At 38.5% G+C, this 18,407-nt stretch overlaps 8 protein-coding genes across 8 annotated transcripts; 3 read left to right on the plus strand and 5 right to left on the minus strand. All coding sequences in view use genetic code 12, as the record gives it.

Moving 5' to 3' along the window:
• Positions 1-43: 43 nt before the first annotated feature.
• Positions 44-1,390, minus strand: LAP3 (bleomycin hydrolase; the record flags this gene model as incomplete). Its single annotated transcript, XM_007375012.1, has 1 exon — positions 44-1,390. The coding sequence occupies one exon, from the start codon at positions 1,388-1,390 to the stop codon at positions 44-46; it is 1,347 nt and encodes a 448-aa protein (XP_007375074.1).
• A 1,742-nt stretch (positions 1,391-3,132) lies between these two features.
• Positions 3,133-4,296, minus strand: SPAPADRAFT_50429 (Arylacetamide deacetylase; the record flags this gene model as incomplete). Its single annotated transcript, XM_007375013.1, has 1 exon — positions 3,133-4,296. One exon carries the CDS (start codon positions 4,294-4,296, stop codon positions 3,133-3,135), a length of 1,164 nt encoding a protein of 387 aa, XP_007375075.1.
• Positions 4,297-7,985: 3,689 nt separating this feature from the next.
• Positions 7,986-9,378, minus strand: PGA52 (Pga52p; the record flags this gene model as incomplete). Its single annotated transcript, XM_007375014.1, has 1 exon — positions 7,986-9,378. One exon carries the CDS (start codon positions 9,202-9,204, stop codon positions 8,029-8,031), a length of 1,176 nt encoding a protein of 391 aa, XP_007375076.1.
• Positions 9,379-9,648: 270 nt separating this feature from the next.
• EMC9 (Emc9p) lies at positions 9,649-12,057 on the minus strand (the record flags this gene model as incomplete). Its single annotated transcript, XM_007375015.1, has 1 exon — positions 9,649-12,057. One exon carries the CDS (start codon positions 11,982-11,984, stop codon positions 10,359-10,361), a length of 1,626 nt encoding a protein of 541 aa, XP_007375077.1.
• SPAPADRAFT_137703 (uncharacterized protein) lies at positions 9,670-10,320 on the plus strand (the record flags this gene model as incomplete). Its single annotated transcript, XM_007375016.1, has 1 exon — positions 9,670-10,320. One exon carries the CDS (start codon positions 9,670-9,672, stop codon positions 10,318-10,320), a length of 651 nt encoding a protein of 216 aa, XP_007375078.1.
• A 3,002-nt stretch (positions 12,058-15,059) lies between the features above and the next one.
• Positions 15,060-16,190, plus strand: NDT80 (transcription factor; the record flags this gene model as incomplete). The annotated part of the gene is made up of 1 exon (XM_007375017.1): positions 15,060-16,190. The coding sequence occupies one exon, from the start codon at positions 15,065-15,067 to the stop codon at positions 16,064-16,066; it is 1,002 nt and encodes a 333-aa protein (XP_007375079.1).
• A 220-nt stretch (positions 16,191-16,410) lies between these two features.
• LEU5 (coenzyme A transporter) lies at positions 16,411-17,752 on the plus strand (the record flags this gene model as incomplete). The annotated part of the gene is made up of 1 exon (XM_007375018.1): positions 16,411-17,752. One exon carries the CDS (start codon positions 16,474-16,476, stop codon positions 17,713-17,715), a length of 1,242 nt encoding a protein of 413 aa, XP_007375080.1.
• NAT2 (Nat2p) lies at positions 17,699-18,360 on the minus strand (the record flags this gene model as incomplete). The annotated part of the gene is made up of 1 exon (XM_007375019.1): positions 17,699-18,360. One exon carries the CDS (start codon positions 18,348-18,350, stop codon positions 17,739-17,741), a length of 612 nt encoding a protein of 203 aa, XP_007375081.1.
• Positions 18,361-18,407: the final 47 nt, after the last annotated feature.

Consider the following 18,407-nt stretch of genomic DNA (forward strand, 5'->3'; position numbering starts at 1 on the left):
ATGAATTAAAAAATAGTCAAGTATAAAAATAATCTTATGCTCACTACTCGTAATATTCTCCGCTAGTCCAAATATCGTAAATCTCATCACTGACATAGTCTTTACTTGAAACAATTTGATCGACAGCTTCGTCAAACCAATCATCAGTCATCAAAAACCAACCATTATGTCCCTTCTCAGTACCATACGAATTTTGAACTTTCCATCTAACAGGCTCATTGGTATTTGGGTCAATATGAACACCAGCAATGACCATGGCATGATTAGCACCAATACTTAGGAGTTTTCGTTCTTTCTTATCCAAATTCAATTCAAAATCAAAGGCAGAATAAAAATCAAAAATTTCAGTGTCGAAAACACCTTTAGTTTCACTCACACTGAAGTCATATTTGGCTGCGAAATAAACAGCTTTTCCATCTTTCAACATGTCAATAGCTATATCTTTCATTTTTTTAATTTCAACGTTGACACCGATGGCAGCAGTATGATTAACCATACCAGACGCACTAGCCACGTATGATTTATTATATTCTTTTGTTGGATCATTCATAATAACAAAAAAATCTGTGACATTATAGTCAACGTGGTCTTCATAGAAGTCAAGCGCTGTAGTATTAAAACTAGTTACTTCACCATCTGTATTCGCAAATTCCCATGTGAATTCCTCCTCCGGTTTTGGAGGGGTTCCTAATGTCAATGCAAGAATATTATAAATAACTTGTAAACATTCTTCCTTGTAATCATCAACTTGATCGGGATTCTCTTGACCCAATTGCCGGATTTTAAGACCAAACTCTTGAAGCTTTGATGTTAAAACATTTACTAACGTCAGTGGGTCTATTGCTTGATAAGTATCTGGGAACACGTCATGAGGAACCAATCCATACTTAAGCACCAAAGCTGCGAAATTGTCCCAAAACCCCCCACCATCAACTGGTTTCTGTAAATCAGACTCAACCTCATCAAATGGTTCATCTGCTAGGATCACCATTTTTTCAAGGAAGAGATTTGCTTTTTCTAACTGATCATAAAACCACACATAAGACTGAGAAAGTTGAAAGTCTGTAGTCAAATTATATTTTCTAATTACTTCATTTCTGAGTACGTTACAACCAGCAAAAACCCAACATCTTTCAGATCCCCCTTGATTATTATATGGAGAATTAGGCATATCTATATCAATATTGAATATGAATTGATCTCTCAATTTTGTATTAATGTCATCTCTAGTTATAACATCCTGTATTGAGTTTCTTGAAAATGCATTTTGAGTAAGGTTGTTTTTCACCAGCTGCATGAAGTCATCTTTAAAATTGTTCAAAAGATCGTTGTCAATAACATTTTCGATATTCACGGTGTAATTAGTAAGATTATCCAACCGGGCAGGCATGGTTATGTTTAAATCTCCAAACGTATCATTCAAGGTAACATTCACCAATTTGTTCTCAGTGAGAACTGGGAATGCGAGAGCATAGATAAGTAAATTAAAAAGTAGTAAAATTTGTTGCATACTGTTTGCTGTTAGACACAAGCTTTTTTATTTCCAAGTATCAGCACATTTGCCTCCCTTTATATATTATTCATGATGAAGATCGTGATGAAGATCGTGATGACCTTTAGGATAGTTGATCACTTATATTTTTATATTTTCTAAGTACTTTTTTATTTTTTATTTGCTTGAGGCTGCAAAATGCGCGCATCATTGTGTATCATGAGTGATCATTAAACATTAAACTCAAGCAATGATGGTACTTCTGGAGCGGAACAAATTTTATAGAGGCGTCAAAGCGTCTGTGACTTGAAATTTATAATCCCTAAAACTTCAAAAGTTTAAAAGTGGACTGCGCTTCTGTTGCATTGGAAAAGTTTTGTTTACTTAAGGAGACAACCAGAATGATATTTTCTTGGTGGAATATTATATTAAGCTGTTATATAATATTGTTTTGTCACATCATATCTGTATTTTTTTTTCTTCACAAATCTATGAATGACGTACGATTTCTCAAGACAGTGCACGATGATGTCATTCGCCAGAAGTGTTGATTTACGGATTAATCAGATGGTTTCGGAGTAGGGAATATCTATTTTTGGGTTCCGTTATCCAGATTTGATATATTGATTTCGTTGGTGACACCTAATTATTTTTAGACTAATATTATCTGATCATGCAAGCGTGCCAGAGTCAGGAGTTAGATCTCTTGCACCTCGTAGATGTTACTGTGGTAGCTGTATGAAAATATCAATTGCTTCTTGTAAAATGTTTCCAATTTACTTCAAAATTGCATTCGTTTGGTACAACCAATAATGAAAAGAGTATATTACAGAACTTATTGAGTCTCCCCCAAACAAGCATGGAAAGACAAATAGTATATTGGATCTATTTACAAGTATGCCCGAAGTGGCAACTGTTTATTATAGGTGAACCGGTTAAAAACTGTGTTCGGAACCTGAATATTCTGGGAGCAATAATCCGAAAAAAAAACAATCATCGCAACTTGAAATTCGCCTCATCAAAAGATATTATTCCATGCACATTACATTTCTTGGAATTATGTACCTTTATTATATTGTATGTACCAACATTTTAAGACAGAGAGATACAACTTCGAGATATCATATAGTCTTAACCGAGAAAAACCGAAGATGGGTGCCTATTTAAAAAATTGGCCCATATAGGATTTAATTTTTATTGATATGTAAGATTGTGCCCAAAATTCCAAGGCTACATATATTATTTCGCATCAACGTAAATCAATTGCAATTTCTAAATGAATTATATTGCATTTGGACTTACAACTTGCAGTTCATCAATATACCGACAATTGATCTGATTTGTAAGAGTAGTCCCACTTGAGCTAGATTTTCTTTTATCCTGGGGTTCTGCAAATACCTCCTTCTTCAACTTGATAGATTCTTTCAGATACACAGTATTCATTTAGTAGTAGAAATTTATACAGGCGTTTTAAATTTGGCAATATTCGTCATCACACACTTATTCAACCAGAGAATCTAACAATATCATATTAGACACTCACAATGTACATTTAATTGAGAACCCCACATCACTAGAATAGTACAAACTTGATCTTTATAAATATATATATATATATATTTCTCTAAAAAAAGAAAAGATTATTCACTTGCAAATTGTTGCAAATATTTAGCAAACAAAGTGATACCAAATTTATTCCCCAAATTTCCATCAACTACTTTTTGTCCCCCACTTTTACTCATATAATCCAAAGTTTCAACATATGCAATTGCTGCATGAATACCTCCTTTTTCAACGTAATAAGCCACGTTATCACCTTTATTTATAATATGGTGGAATTTGTCAATTCCATCACGGAGAACTTCTCTTTCACCGACAAGAATAACAGTTTTCCCATTGGTTATAGGTTCAACCTGTGCCCAATGGTCGTTATAATTTGTGTTTGTGAATGTCAAGAAATTGTTGATTAATTCTTTTGAATTATCGCCAATAAAATTATCCCCCATTGTACATGTAGGCGATCCCAAATCTCCTGTCGTATCTACACCATGAGCACATGGAAGTTTCACATTGTTGCATGGTTCAACCCATGGTGAATCCAAAAGCAAGGATTTTGGCTGGGGTAATCTCTGGGAGAAATCAAACGGGAATTTCGGAAAGTGAGAGAATTGTTCTGCTGCTTCATCAGGATATGCGATTGCACGAGCAACCGAGAGTGCCAAATGGGCACCACAGGAATCTCCCATGATGTGAATCTCGTTATATCCCAGTTCAACTAGGTGCTTATATACCTTTAAAGTTTCCCATAACTGAGTTGGGTAGACATGATCAAACATGGAAAGAGAATAATCGACAGCAAGAATTGATACCTGGTTTGCCAACTCTTTAGGAATGGCATAATGCATAGTGGCAGCCCATAATAATTGAGAGTCGGTCATGTTCAATTGGTAACCACCTCCATGAAGGTATATCAAAACTTTTTTGGATTGGCTACTTGGAATTTGGTGTACCCAATAACCATTATCATCGAACTTAGTTCCGAAGTTAGTTAATCCTTGAGCAATTGGATTGTTGCGATATTGCAGGAAAATACTTGTGATTGGTTTATGAATGAGATATTTTGATTCAAATTTAGTGATTTCTCGGGACATGTGATAAATGATAGCGAGATGGACATTTTTGTAAAGGGAGTCTTCAAATTCTTGATTGGTGACGGAATATATTGTTCCCGTGGTGTAAAACTGTACCACTGATTTGATTCCCACGTAGGGGAGCCATAAAATACGAGCTACTGTGCTAAGCATGTTGACGGTTGGTTATGCCAGGAGAGGGGAGGCTAGGCAAGGGGGTCCATGTGTCAAAAAAAGAGGAGAGAGAGGCAAGTGAAGCGGTATTTATAGTTTAGTTTAAATTATTTTTCGCAGTTATTGCTAAATGCGGAAAAATAACGGGGATAGTCAAATCTCCGCAAATCTTTGTGGGGGGTTTATTGTGTGTGTGGGGGGACAAATTATACCAAACAGGGCTTGGGATGCTTAACTTTATTTCACATACGAACTTTTTTTTTTATTAAACGGGTTAGGTGTTGAGCTTATTAGCTGGAGATAAGGAATAATAAAATTCAGGGGATGTATAAATCCAATAATATCCGTCTTATCGTTGCTAGACAAACCGAAGCAACTATTCCCAAATCAGTAAAAAGAATCTTACATAGACGAAACTAAACTATTGTAAAGTCAACAATGAATTGATATGTCAATAGGGGGTGTTCATCCAAATACGAAAAATTCGTAAGTGCAAAAAAACAAAACAAGGTACCACAACTCACACCTCAGATTCATTGTGATGACAAATGTAGGATACTGTACTGGAATTTTCACTATTAAATACACTTCATTGGTAAATCTAGATTGAGTTAACTCCGATTAGGTTAAAATATATATCTTCTTGACTATGTCTTTCTTGATCTAACACCTTTTTTTTCCAGTTTCAAGTTTTCTTTTTAGGCTTGGCAGCTTTGTTTGCAATTGTCTGCCTATTTGAAAGTTGGACAAACCGTGTAACTATATTACTCGACCGTCCAATGAGTGTATCTTCGAGGGTAGCGAGTGAAACGCTAAGCTTTATACCCCAAAAAGATCTTTGAAATACCTTCGATACTCATCACTATAGTGTTCCAACATTGCTTCATGGTGTTTAAGTCTTTTAGATTCAGAGATACACCTAACGAAGGAATACTCAATCATTGTAATCAAACTAAGTTTCTCTACAAACTCATCATTCTTACCGGAGAGATTCCTCAGATAATCCTTACACTCTTTAATTTCCAAGAGCTTTTTGGAGATTGACGAGAGTGGATTAATTGGTTAAGTATGGAGGTAATAACAAAGAGCAGAGACTAAATCAAAAGTCCAAAAATAAAAAGAGAAAACCACCCCAACGGAATTGAGCTGTGATAGATCTATACTATTTCTATAAACACCTATAATTTAAAATTATTTGAATTTTGCTCAACATTCTTCTTAATGTTCCCTCTAACATCGGTCATTTGACCCTTTTTACCAATAACAGTAACATTCTTAGCCTTGGCCAACGTGTCAATGACTTCACCAACTTTAGCTGGTTTGCCTGAGGGTGCTTGTTGTTGCATAGATTTCTGTCGTTTAGTTTCTTCTCTTTCGTTAAAGTGTTTGGCCTTCTTTCTTTTGGCGGCACGTCTTAATCTTTGCTTATCATCACGAGATAATTCATCTTTACTATAAGACAAACCGGATTTCAATTGGACTTGAGATCTTCCGGCGGCTCCTTGGGCCTTTACTGCGTCATCACCAATCTTGTATACTTCTTGTGGTGCCAAAGTGGATTCCGAAGATACATATAATGGTTGGGCATCTTCCATGGAAATAGAAGGACTGGAAGCATCAGTAACCTTGATGTCAATAGTCTTAAATTGATGTGGTGCAGGAACGAAATGGGCAGAACAAAGAACGTCAAGTTTATGGTTGACTGATGTGAACAACTCGGTGATTTCGTCATGCTGTTTCTTGATTTCGTCAGAGACTTCTTGGGCAGCAGCATCAACGTTATTGTATTCATCTTCGTAAATTTCTGCCAATGATTTGGATGATTTTTGTTCAGAAACTTCAACCTTGTTTGTCTTGTGGAATTTAGAAATATCAGTGATTATCCTTCTTGGTAGATCGTTGAATTCATCCGACTTGATACGTTTACGAATCAAGTCTTCTATGGTTTCCGTGACTTCTTCAGTGATTATAGGTACGGGCTTGGCGGTTCTGTCAAATGACAAGTCTGTTTCTTCAAGCAAGGAATCCTTGGGTCTTTGTGTGGATGTGATTTCACCCTTCATGGTCCATTTCTTGTCGGCAACAAGCTCAGCTTCAAGTTTGGAGATCTCTGCTTGGATTTCTCGTTGTTGTCTTTCAAACGACGAAAGTTGCTCGGTTGATTGTTCTGGCTCTTCATCTTCATCAGCAAAAAGGTCCTTCATAGCTGAACCAACTGCATTATCGTAGTCCTTTTCTGCGAATCCCTCTTCTTCTTCCTCTTCCTCTTCCTCTTCTGGTTCTTCGGTTTGTTTGGTAGATTTAAATTTACCAGGTTTGTCATAGAAATCGTCGTAGTAGTCAACTTCATCGTCAGATTCTTCGGAATTGCTATCAAAATAGTCAACCTCTTCTTCGTCGTCATTGTTGTCATCTTCCAATGCGACTATTTGTTTATTAAATTCGTCGATATCGAAAAACCCATCATTAAGACCGAAGGAATCTTTAGTATGGGTAGGCTCTTCTTGGTCTTCGTTTTCTTCTTCTTCTTCTTCTTCTTCTGACTGTTCTTCTTCATTGTCTTCTGATTGTTCCTCCTCTGAATCTTCATCTTCTATTTCGTGGTTTAATTCTTGCTGGTCAAAGATTTTCTCTTCTTCCTCATCTGAATATTGTTCTTCTTGCTGCTCTTCTTCTTCTTCCTCATCTTCGTCTTCACTTTGTTCATTTGCTTGTCTCAACTCAGCAATACGATCAAGCAACAGTCCTCCAACTCCGTCCAAGACCATCTTAGTCTGACCAAACACTTGCAGGGAATCTAATCCATCAATGTAAATCTCATCCAACACGGAGTATTTCCTAGTTATAGGATCCAACAAATCCTTAGTTATCTTGTTGAACACATTGTTATCCTTAACTGAGAAGATTCCATGAGGGTTCTTTTCAAGATTACCCAATATATCTGCTGTCATATTCAGTTGTTGCAATAGTAAAGTGATACTTTTTAGAGATTATGATAATTTTTTTTTGCGATGATATAAAGCGATGGTATTTTTTATTTATTTTTTTTTTTTGGCCTACTACAAAATCAGATCACTATGGAGAACGTAATACCGTCAATGTCGAATATAACAAAACACCCTCTCCTCACCAATCCTACAAAACACATCCCAATACCAAAGAAACACATTGCATCAAACTACAATCCCACATTCTATCCATCACTTACGAATAATCCCTATGCCTTAGCCTTGAATTCCAATGTCGGACTAGCAGCGCGATTGCGATCACCCCGAGGCAACACTATCCAACTATCAGCAGAACCAAAGGCTAACACCCACGAGATATTCCCGGTGTTGGATAGAAAAGGGTACTTAGCCAAGCGATACATCAACAACCTGGAAGCGATTGTTCGGTCTGCCATTGCTAGTAAGCTGTTGGGGACGTATATCCCGTTGAAGTACTTGATGAGGAATAAGATCGGGCTGGATGGGATGAGATTCATGCCCGACTTTGCGGAAAAGGTGGAAGAGTACTATAGAAATAAAATCCACGCGCTTGCCAAGGACGTTAAAGATACAGAGCCAGAGTCTGGCAAGTTCGGTGTGTTTGTTACAGATGTTGAAGGTGTACAGATTAAAGATGGAGTTACGCTTGTTGACAAATCAATTGTTGGTATTGAACAAGTGTTTGTTGACTACGAAAAGCATAGCGAACTAGCAGACTTGATTATCAAATTAGTCAATTATAAATCTATATAAACCAAAGAAGTGATGAAAGAACAGTAATCAAAGACGAACGAGCAACAACCACTCCACTATTCTTTTTGGTAGTGCTTGATCCAGTTCCTGTTTCAGTAGCCACGGCTAACGAAGCAGTAGGCAAAGTAGTAGTCACGGCATTCTTTTCCGCACCTTTGATCCAAGAATTCAAATCACCAGCTTGAACAGTTTCGTCAAACGTTGTATCATCACTCATCCAAACAATAACCTTTCCCGTGGAATCAAAAACCACACCACCAACCATAGTTCCATTCAAATCACGGTCAATATACCCATTTCCAGCTAATCCACTTTCAATATCGTCAGTTCCTTGGTAATCGTGTATGGTCAGATATAAATGGGTGTATTCAGTAACATTCATCACCTCAAACACGTCAAATTCTCCACATCCCGATCTCCAACAGGAGCAGTTGACATCATTACTGTATTGGGCAGTTCTGGGGATTTGCGCGTTTAAAAGCCAAATGGCCGGCATGTTATAGTTGGCTACATCCCATGCCGATTTTGTTTCATTGGGCATACTAAACTTGAACAAGAACATTTTCGTGGTTCCGTAAAAACCATGGTATGCGGGAATATCTTCACGATACACCCCACAGTCGTTATTCACACCCGACTTGTCACAAGTCAAGTTTGAGAAAATAACATATTCCTGATTGGAGTTGATAAGCGTATCATCGGCTAACACGGTAGGGCTATTTGCCTTGGAGATCCCATCAGTATCGGCATAGGTCAACCCAAAGCCAAGACAACTAGAATTTTTCCCGGCACGAGTCAAAAAGGTAACATTGTCAGCAGTTCCCTCTGCGCTATCATAAAATGACAATCTGGTGAACTCACCCGAGTTATCGCCAAGGGTGAAATCTTGACTTACGTAACTGGCAAAGTTGTACAACTGCAAAGGGCCTCGGAAATGGACACTGACTTCCTCGTTCAAGGGAGTGTTTGTACCGCTGAATGTGGTAGGCTTACTTGCAACTGCACATGAACAAGTGTCATCGTAGATGTTGGCCAAGTCAACCACAGGGGTGTATGCTCCCGAATATCCGAAGTTGTTAAACTGGATGGCACTGACTTGTGAGCTGGCAGCAGTGATTGTATGTAATAAGTATAATGTGATAACAGATAAGGAAAACATTTTATCCATGATGCATACACTATAACTATTTTGGAGAAAAACAGGAGAAAGCTGGAGGGATTTTTATACGCCTTTGTTCATATCACAAAAAAGTGTAACAACGTTTTTTTTCCCCTTTGTCTATTAATAGATCCGGCTAAGCCTTGATAGTCTACACTTTCTTTTGATATGATAGCGCATATAGTTACATAGTTTGATATTTTCAATAGCATCTCAAAACTAGCATGACAATGCAGTTGATAGTATGCATAACCGGCAATATTCTTTTGAAACCGTGAAAGAAAGAGAAAGCGAGAGAGAGATAGTGTGTATGGTGCGTATTCTTTCATTTGGTAGCATGAAAGAAGTTCATCCCCTCCTTTTCTTGATCCAATCAGATCACGTGATTAGAGATGGACGGTACATATATATACAAAATGAAAAAACTGAACTGGCGGGTTACTGCATTGCTGTATTTAACCTAGCACAAGTAATATGTTTCGCAGACTATATAGCATGAAAGTGCTATCGGACCAATTCCGACAATCAATGTCGCGAGTCTCCCAACAAGCAATGATATTGACATCAGGTACTCCCCATGCAACACCAATAAACCAACTCCATGGAATGACTCTAGGTAGTGTCTGCTCGCTATCGATATATCCTAAACCAGTACTTCAGTTCAATTTACATTTACCATCATACACCTCGCGCGAGTTACATTCATGTCGAATATGTGCCATTCACATATTGCCACCCAGTGCCGAGTCCGTACATCTCTTGCGAATATTCGCCAAGGGTGTGAAGCAAGATAACCAGAAAGAGTTAGTGTTAGGAACAAGCAAAGAGGAGATCAGGGATGGGAGAATATTCCATGAAATGACAAGGCCGTTTGAGAAGTTGGAACAGAACGAGTTTCGATATCACGATGTGGACGACGTAAAGGTGCCCATTTTGAACGAGGCGGAGATTGTGTTTATTTGTAAAGCAAGGGAGAATTTCAAGGTTGACCTGCATGAAATTTGGGTGGTTGACGTGGTGGATATCTTACGTGGAGGAGATGAAAAAAGTGGAGGAGGAGGAGGAGTGTTGTACTACAATCGGGGGTTCCACAGTGTGGGGGAGTCATTAAAGGAAATTAGTTAACCTGTAAATAATTTTAAAAAATAAAATATACACATTATTTATTGTCTGTCGGAGAACATTTTTGTCAATACTTCAGTTTCGTGAATTAATTTCGGTAAAATGTAGTCAAACTTGTCGTTGGTTTTCCTGGTTCTTGTTTTGAATTTGTCAAGTATTTCACGGGACTTGATGTCGTTGAGTTCATTGGTTAATGTCTTGATTTCGTCTTGTTTGTTCAATTGCTTCACTTGTAATTTGTGGTTCTTGGCAAGGATTGTCTGACACTCACCCTTGATGTTCTTCAATTCTGCACGCAATTTATTCAATCGAGACAAGTAGTCTTCGTATTCTTGCTCTAATAGTTGCACCTCACTGGCATACTCTTCATCCTTGATTTCAAACTGTTGACTAATTTCATTTTCTTGAATAGTCAATTGTTTGATTTCAGCCAGGAGTTGGTCAATGTCGTGTTCCAATTGAATCACCGTCTGTTTCAAACCCTTGATTTTCCCAACTAACCTGATATCATTATGCTTGGGGGTGTTTTGCTTGGTGAGTCGGGTCTTTATCACGTCAATGGAGTTACGTAATTCTGTAATCCGCTTGTTCTCATCTCGTTTGTACTTTTTGAATTTTTGTCGGAGTTGAGTGAGTTTGGACATGGTGGTTGACAATGAGGTTTGGATCGTACCGATAGAACCGGAGCCGCAAGCGAAAGATACTGAACCCGTGGTTACTACCACAGTTTTGTTCACAGGGGTATCATCTTGATACAAAACGATTTCATACTTGAATGCCAGGGCCAAGTCGTAAATTATCAAATAGTTGTCAATGGTCTTGAACGACATCCAATTGATTTGATTAAGCTTCACCAATAATCTTTCCACGGGGTCAAATAATTGAAGAACAACCTTGTTGGAATTACACATCACAACCGATACTTTGACACTATCGGCAATCTCTTCATCATCCGTGACAGCATGATTAAACAAATCCTTATTCTTGAGTATCGACTTGAACGCAGCAATGATATTCCAGAATGGTTGAATGACAATCTTGTTGTTTATTGTGGTGACATTATTAGACTTGCTATTGGTGGTGACTACCTTGTCTGATTTGCTAAGCACAGACAACTTGCTGTTGATCGGGGATATGATGAAATTCTCAAAATTCTTAACGGCAATGGATTGGTTGGATGGATTGATCTGCTTAAGTTGGGTAATGTCGATATCTAATAACTTATTGTCATCGACATTGACACTGACTTCATCAGTCAAATTGGGGATCGAGTTTTGAATGATGGATGAGTTTTTAAATAAGATGGTCTGAAGTATGATATGAATTGAAATTGTTAAATATAAATTGTCTGCCTGACTGATTGGCGGGGTTAAATTAAGTCTTAGGGTGAAATTCAACCAGTTTAACACATAGGTGATGTAGTTGATAATCACAAAGCATATTAATGAGTTGATGAATCGTTGGTTTATGAACCAGTTGTTATCATACTGGATCTTGGTGGTGATCTTCTTGATGGTTATGGTATTGATATAGTTGATGGAGTTAACCCCGATTAGTTCACTGGCAAATATCAGATGGGCTAGTGTCGTCAAGTAAGTGAAGTACATTCGTTGACTGTCGGAATATTTCGTCAATCCGACATAGATTACGCAATCTATAACGAGCATTTTGCCAAGGGATAAAACGACCCGCTTCCATCGCGTGAATAACTCAGATAGACTTGATTTGAGCAAGTAGAAGTTTATAAGGAATCTCCCGCCCATGAAGTTGGACCCGAGTATGATATACACGAGCAATAATACAAATGATACCACCTTGGGCAATGATTGGAGGATGAACACTACCGAGATGACATCACGTATGGAAGAACTAGTTGGGAATATGGAGTATGCGTGATAATTATGGTATTGTTGATTATCTGGTTTGAACATCTCTCATTGGGTCAGTAGGGTTGGTACAGGAGGTTCTCTGGATGTTCACGTCTGAAAATTTTGTTTAAACTCCAAAGGAAAAAAAAAAATTAAATAAAGACTGTCGGATTTACCTCCATTCTGCAACAGATCTACAAACATATCTACAGATAATATCTAAGACAAGCAAAGATTTGACTACTACCATAGCTTACTACTTTGTTATGGTGTTAATACGGTTTTAACTAGCTCCAATTACTAGAACTTGTTAATATCGTTCACACCACCTCCCCTCTCCCCTCTCCCCCCTCCTCCCCTCCAGTTAGCACATTGTACACAGACACATCTATATTTAGAAACATCTCCATGGATCGTATTAGATTACCGCGCAACATGGAAAGTTTTCTGTTTGGATCTGAATCGTCTCGGAGTAAAACCTTATTCCCCGATGTTGCTTTGTGACGGTCAATTAGCCCGTATTCTACGGAGTTGTCTCCTAACTGGGAAAAACAGCCGGAAAACAACCGACAGTGCATATCATTGACTGATCAGACGGGACAGTAAAATCTCTTATACTTACCTCAAACACGTAACCGCCCCCCCAAGTTTAATCTTAATATTATCATGTCATTCTTGCTTTCATCACACAAACTAACCTTGTTTTAATTAGCAATTCGCAGGTTTTTTCGGTGATTACTCCTGTCTTGGATCATTGGATATCCGCCTGAAACCAGGCAAAATATACGACAAATGGTTCGATCGGAGGGAAGATTTTCCTGTTTCGTATTCAACCCGTTTTACCTCATCGTTGCAAACTGGAACCCTTATACTAGTACACTGCCCGTGGGATCCAACCAAAAAAAAAAAACAACACTCGACAATATCGTGCACACGACTGGAAATCTGACAATACCGTTGGGTTAAAAAATAAATTTATATGGCGCAACATTAACCGCAGCAGCATCTAAACGTCCCTAAAACAAAAAAAAATTAGACCGAAAGCGGAGGTGGGCCACCTACATGTGCCAACGTTCTTTCAGCTGGGGATCCAACCGTTGGGTTTAGGCGAACTGGATACAAAAATAGGAGTAGTCCATTGTTCTCATGTTTGCTGATGTCTTGCCAAGCACGTTCAAGTATGATATCATCTTGCACTCGGTTTTGATGTACGTTATATGCAGGAAGAGATCGAGATCAAACAACAATTTTTGTTTTAGCTTTTTAGTTAGATAACAAAAAAAGAAAGTGGGTTTGTCTTTTTTTGAAGAGCAGGGCTATCAACAATAAGTTTAAAGTTTTAGGGTAACTAAATGGGGGGTCTAAGGTGACGGAGTTTGTGTATTTCAGGCGTTTTGGCGAATCAGAAGTTATGTCCGACTAAATTGTCCTAGCTCATCATGTCCTGTATATGACCCGACAGTTGTTCCAGGCGACAATGAAAAAAAAAGAAACTACAAAAATAAAAATAAAAATAAAAAAAACCCTAGCAAAAACAAAAATAAAAATTAGGCTAATCTGTAAAACATAACCCAAAAACATATTCCCCTCTAGGGAGATCTTGGTTTTATTCGCAGATTTTGTGAATTAACTTAAGCACATTGCGAGACTTTGCAGATTAATGGTGCCTATTTCTCGGAAATAAAGAAAGTAATCACTTTTTTTTTTGACAGACATTAAAACACCACAAGCATAAAATTTTTTCACAAAGCAATTATTTTTTTTTTCCTGCTCGAGATTTCTGATCCATTTATTTGTTCCGTTTACATTTTTGAGTTTCTTTTTTTTTCCTACATTTCTAAAATTTTTCTCTTTCTTCTTTTAAAACTCAACCCAGTGTCTTTCTTTTTTTTTGTTTTCTTGGACCAGATCTTATATCCTTGTGTAATATTTATAGAAATCACAGAGATATAATCTAAATTATCCAAGTCACTCCCTAAAGACAAAGATACTATACATTCACTCACTACCTTATTCCCATCGTTTACAAATCATCGCGTCCGAGGACAAAAGAAAAAAACCGTTCACAAAAAAGTCTGTCTTTTTTTTTTTATTATTTCCCAAGATCCATCTGTTAAAAGAATACCATGCAAATGATGTCCATGGCAAATGACGCTGTAACTGGTGGTGGTGTGGCCAGTGCTACAGCTACAACTACAACCACTACCACTGCCCATACTAACAACGACTCAACTACTAATGGTACTGCAGACGCAGTTGCAGCAGCAGCAGCAGTGGCCGCAGCAGCAACCGCTACTAGTTTACATATGAAGGAAGAAGACGCCCACCATGTTCTTCACCAACTGTACATTCACCACCAACAACAACAACAACACACGCAGCATCAACAACCTCAACCACAACACCATCCAGCTTATGACCATTTAATGCACCATCATCCAATGCATATGCCACAATTACAACAACAACAACAGCAGCAACAACAGCAACAGCAAGTTGCAGCAGCAGCAGGAACAGCCACTCCTCAATCCATGATTCACTCCAACTCACACACCCCTCAACCTCAACCTATGAGTCAACAACCATCTCAGCAACAAACTCAACCTCAACAGCAAGTTCAACAACCACAAATCCAGCATCAACAACAACAACTCTTCCAACACTCCACCCAACAATTACCATTACACCACCACTTGTTACCACAACAAATGCCTACTTACTACCAACCACACCATTTGCAAGGTACCCAACAACACCTTCCAGTTGAAGCTGACATGAATATGCAATTCAACCAACAATTATCATACCAACAACCACAGTTACACCATTTAACTATGCAGCAACAGCTCCAACAACAACAGCAACACTTGCAAACCCCTATGCCACAACACATCAGACAACCACAAATGCATCAACAACAGCTCCCACAACAACAACTTCATAGACAAGCTCTTCATAGTCAACATTTAGATATGCTTGGCCATGATCAAAACGGAGAACTTATGGATTCTCCTACTACCAGCACTACTACTACCACTACAACTACCACTAGTAGCACCACTCCTAGAAAGGTTGCTCCTAGATCCAGTGACTTGTTTAGAATTGGTCCTCATTTCACCATGACTAGACACCACCAACGTATTTACTGTGCCGGTAATGACCTTGAAGTTAACCCAATTGTGACTGCCCGTATTGATAGAGGTTTCGAAATGGGTGACAACGGAACTTGGATTGGTTACAAACGTAACTATTTCACTTTAGTTTCCAGTTTCATGTTTGATAATTTTAATTTTGATAGATTTATTCATAACAAGTTTTATACCATAGGTGAAAAGGGATTCCGTGTTGATATCAACTATTTTGCCATTAGATTAGTTGCAAAATGTTCTGATGACGATGTTTCCATTTCATTGATCCAACACACTGCCAAGCGTGACAAGGGTCCTCAATTCCCACCACCAATCTACCCTGCTGTTCCCGGTAACTTGCCTGATCATGAAACTGTCAAGGCATCATGTAACAAGCGTAACAATACCAAGATTGATGCCATGAACAAGATTTTCTATTTCGATAGAGCTCAGTACTACAATGAATACAACTTGAACACCATGAAGGATGAGTCGTGCTTGAGAAACTACCCTTCTGATTCCATTGCTAAAGTTGCTAGATTTGAAAGAATCCAATTCACAAGTTCTATTAGAATAAAGAGTTCTAATCTCAACTCGAGATTCTTTACTTTACATGTTGAGTTATTGGGGATTATCGAAGATGAACAAATGGGACAAATCCAACCGGTGTTGTTGAGTTCGGTGGAAACTCCTCCTTTGATCATTAGAGGAAGATCTCCAAGCAGTTATCAAAAAGTGGGTTACAGAATATAAGCTCATTTGCTTGTGCTTATATTACAGACACAACCGACCCCCCACTACGCGCATGTCCCATACAGACCACCACCACATTGCTTGCTTTTCTCTGTACTATTATTATTATTTACTTTGTTATTAGAAAAAAAACCCCCAAAAACATAAATGTATATATCTAAATATATTATTTATATATTCATTATACACAGACAGACATTACCGTATTAGATTCAGACATTGACAGACACTGACAGACACTGACAGACACTTGTTTCTCCTGCATGAAATAATCGCCCCAGACTTTTTTCTCGAATCAGTCAAAAACCCTTCCAACAAAACATGCGGAAAAAGAAAAAAAAACTGATGAACAAAGCAAGAGGATAACCACAAGTACATAGACATATAGACACATAAACAGACACATAATGGTTAAGATACGAAACAGTGATCCGTCACCGTCGAGTATAGAATCAATACCACCAATTCATGAAGAACCATACGAGCTTGTTCCTGCTCCAGGGCATTATAGTAATGATCAATCAACTCCGATTGAAGATGTTCGAATCATTAACAAACAATCATTGGAGTATGTGCTTATACTGGGTATAGCTGGGGGAGCAGCTGGGTCAGCGGCGAAATCGTTAGTTGCACCCTTGGACCGTATCAAGATTTTGTTCCAGACGTCCAACCCCGAATTCTTGAAGTATCGTGGCACAAGTCACGGGTTGTTTCTTGCTGGACGACAAATTTGGCGAAATGACAAACTTTGGGGGTTGTACCAGGGGCACTCGGTAACTTTGCTCCGTATATTTCCCTATGCTGCGATAAAGTTTGTTGCCTACGAACAGATTAGAACGTTGCTTATCCCTAATGATAATTATGAAACTGCTGCTCGAAGATTCATGGCTGGTTCCTTGTCGGGTCTCATGTCAGTTTTCTTTACCTACCCCTTGGACTTGGTCAGAGTTAGATTAGCGTTCGAAACTAGGAATCTCACCAAGACACATTTACAACTACACCCAGAACATAGCCAGTTCATGAAGAGACACCAAGGAAGGTTGGCAAGTACTATCAACATGATTTATCATGAAAACCCACCACCAAAGATCAATGACCCAGGATGGTTAAAGTACATGAGGGACACTTTCCCACCCCAGATTCAAAAGATCTCCAACTTTTATCGAGGATTTGCTCCCACGATCATGGGGATGATTCCCTATGCCGGTGTATCTTTCTACACCCACGATCTACTTCATGATATACTTCGACTGAAGTATCTCGCAAAATACACTGTCCAACAACATGTCCATCGTAAGGTTCAAATTGTTAACAAGAACAAACAAGCCGGGACGAAACTGTCTCGAGAATCAAGAGCCCCACTCACCACATGGGCCCAATTAGTTGCGGGTGGATTGGCCGGTATGTGTTCACAAACAGCAGCATACCCATTTGAAGTCATACGGAGAAGAATGCAAGTAGGAGGTGCCGTCAACCAAGGCCAGTTTGTCGGGTTTAAGTCCACCGCGAAGTTAATCTATCGTGAGAGTGGGATCCGAGGGTTTTTCGTCGGATTGAGTATTGGATATATGAAGGTTATCCCGATGGTTAGTTGTTCCTTCTTTGTCTACGAACGGATGAAGAAGTTTGTATCTAGAAGATTTGCATAATATTTATTGTATATACACGAAATTTAGAAAAACCACCACCATTTTTTCTTTGATGTAGGTCTTGTACCAAATTTAGGGTTGGATGCAGTGACATCAAATGCCTTGACAGTGGTACCGGCAGCACCCGCGGAGGTTGTTTTCACTACACCCTTACCAATATTAAATCCCCATCCGGCCAATGTTCTTACTACAGCCGGGGTAATGGCTGCAGTAATGGGCAATCTAATAAAGATCAAACTCTTGTGGATCCCGTAGGCAATGGCAAACTCCGTCCATGAAAACAGGTTGACCACGGTTTTCCAAAGACTTTGTTCTTTATCTTCGACAACCACTTCTTTAACTCTCAGTTCTTGACGTCTTAAAACTTCTTCTTCACTCACGCCATAACCAAACACATTCTTAACTTTGTTTTCATAAATCTCAATCTTCTCACTGCCCATTGAATGAACAAATATATAACAGATTGGCAAATCAATACATGAAAGGCCAAGGTAGATACCAAGGGCAGGGAGACCATAGGCTTTGGTAAGTGCTTTTATCCCCTTGGGTTTTGTGGCTGTACTTGCATTGCGAACAGTTCGTGATATGTTGGATATCCTAAATGGTATCCTTCTTAGTGGCGCAAAGGGGAACATTGTTGTTGGTGATTCAAGTTGGTTGTAAAAAAGTAAGGATTTTTTTTTCCAGAATTG

Source organism: Spathaspora passalidarum (assembly GCF_000223485.1).
Source record: "Spathaspora passalidarum NRRL Y-27907 unplaced genomic scaffold SPAPAscaffold_3, whole genome shotgun sequence".
In the NCBI taxonomy this organism is placed as follows: domain Eukaryota; kingdom Fungi; phylum Ascomycota; class Pichiomycetes; order Serinales; family Debaryomycetaceae; genus Spathaspora; species Spathaspora passalidarum.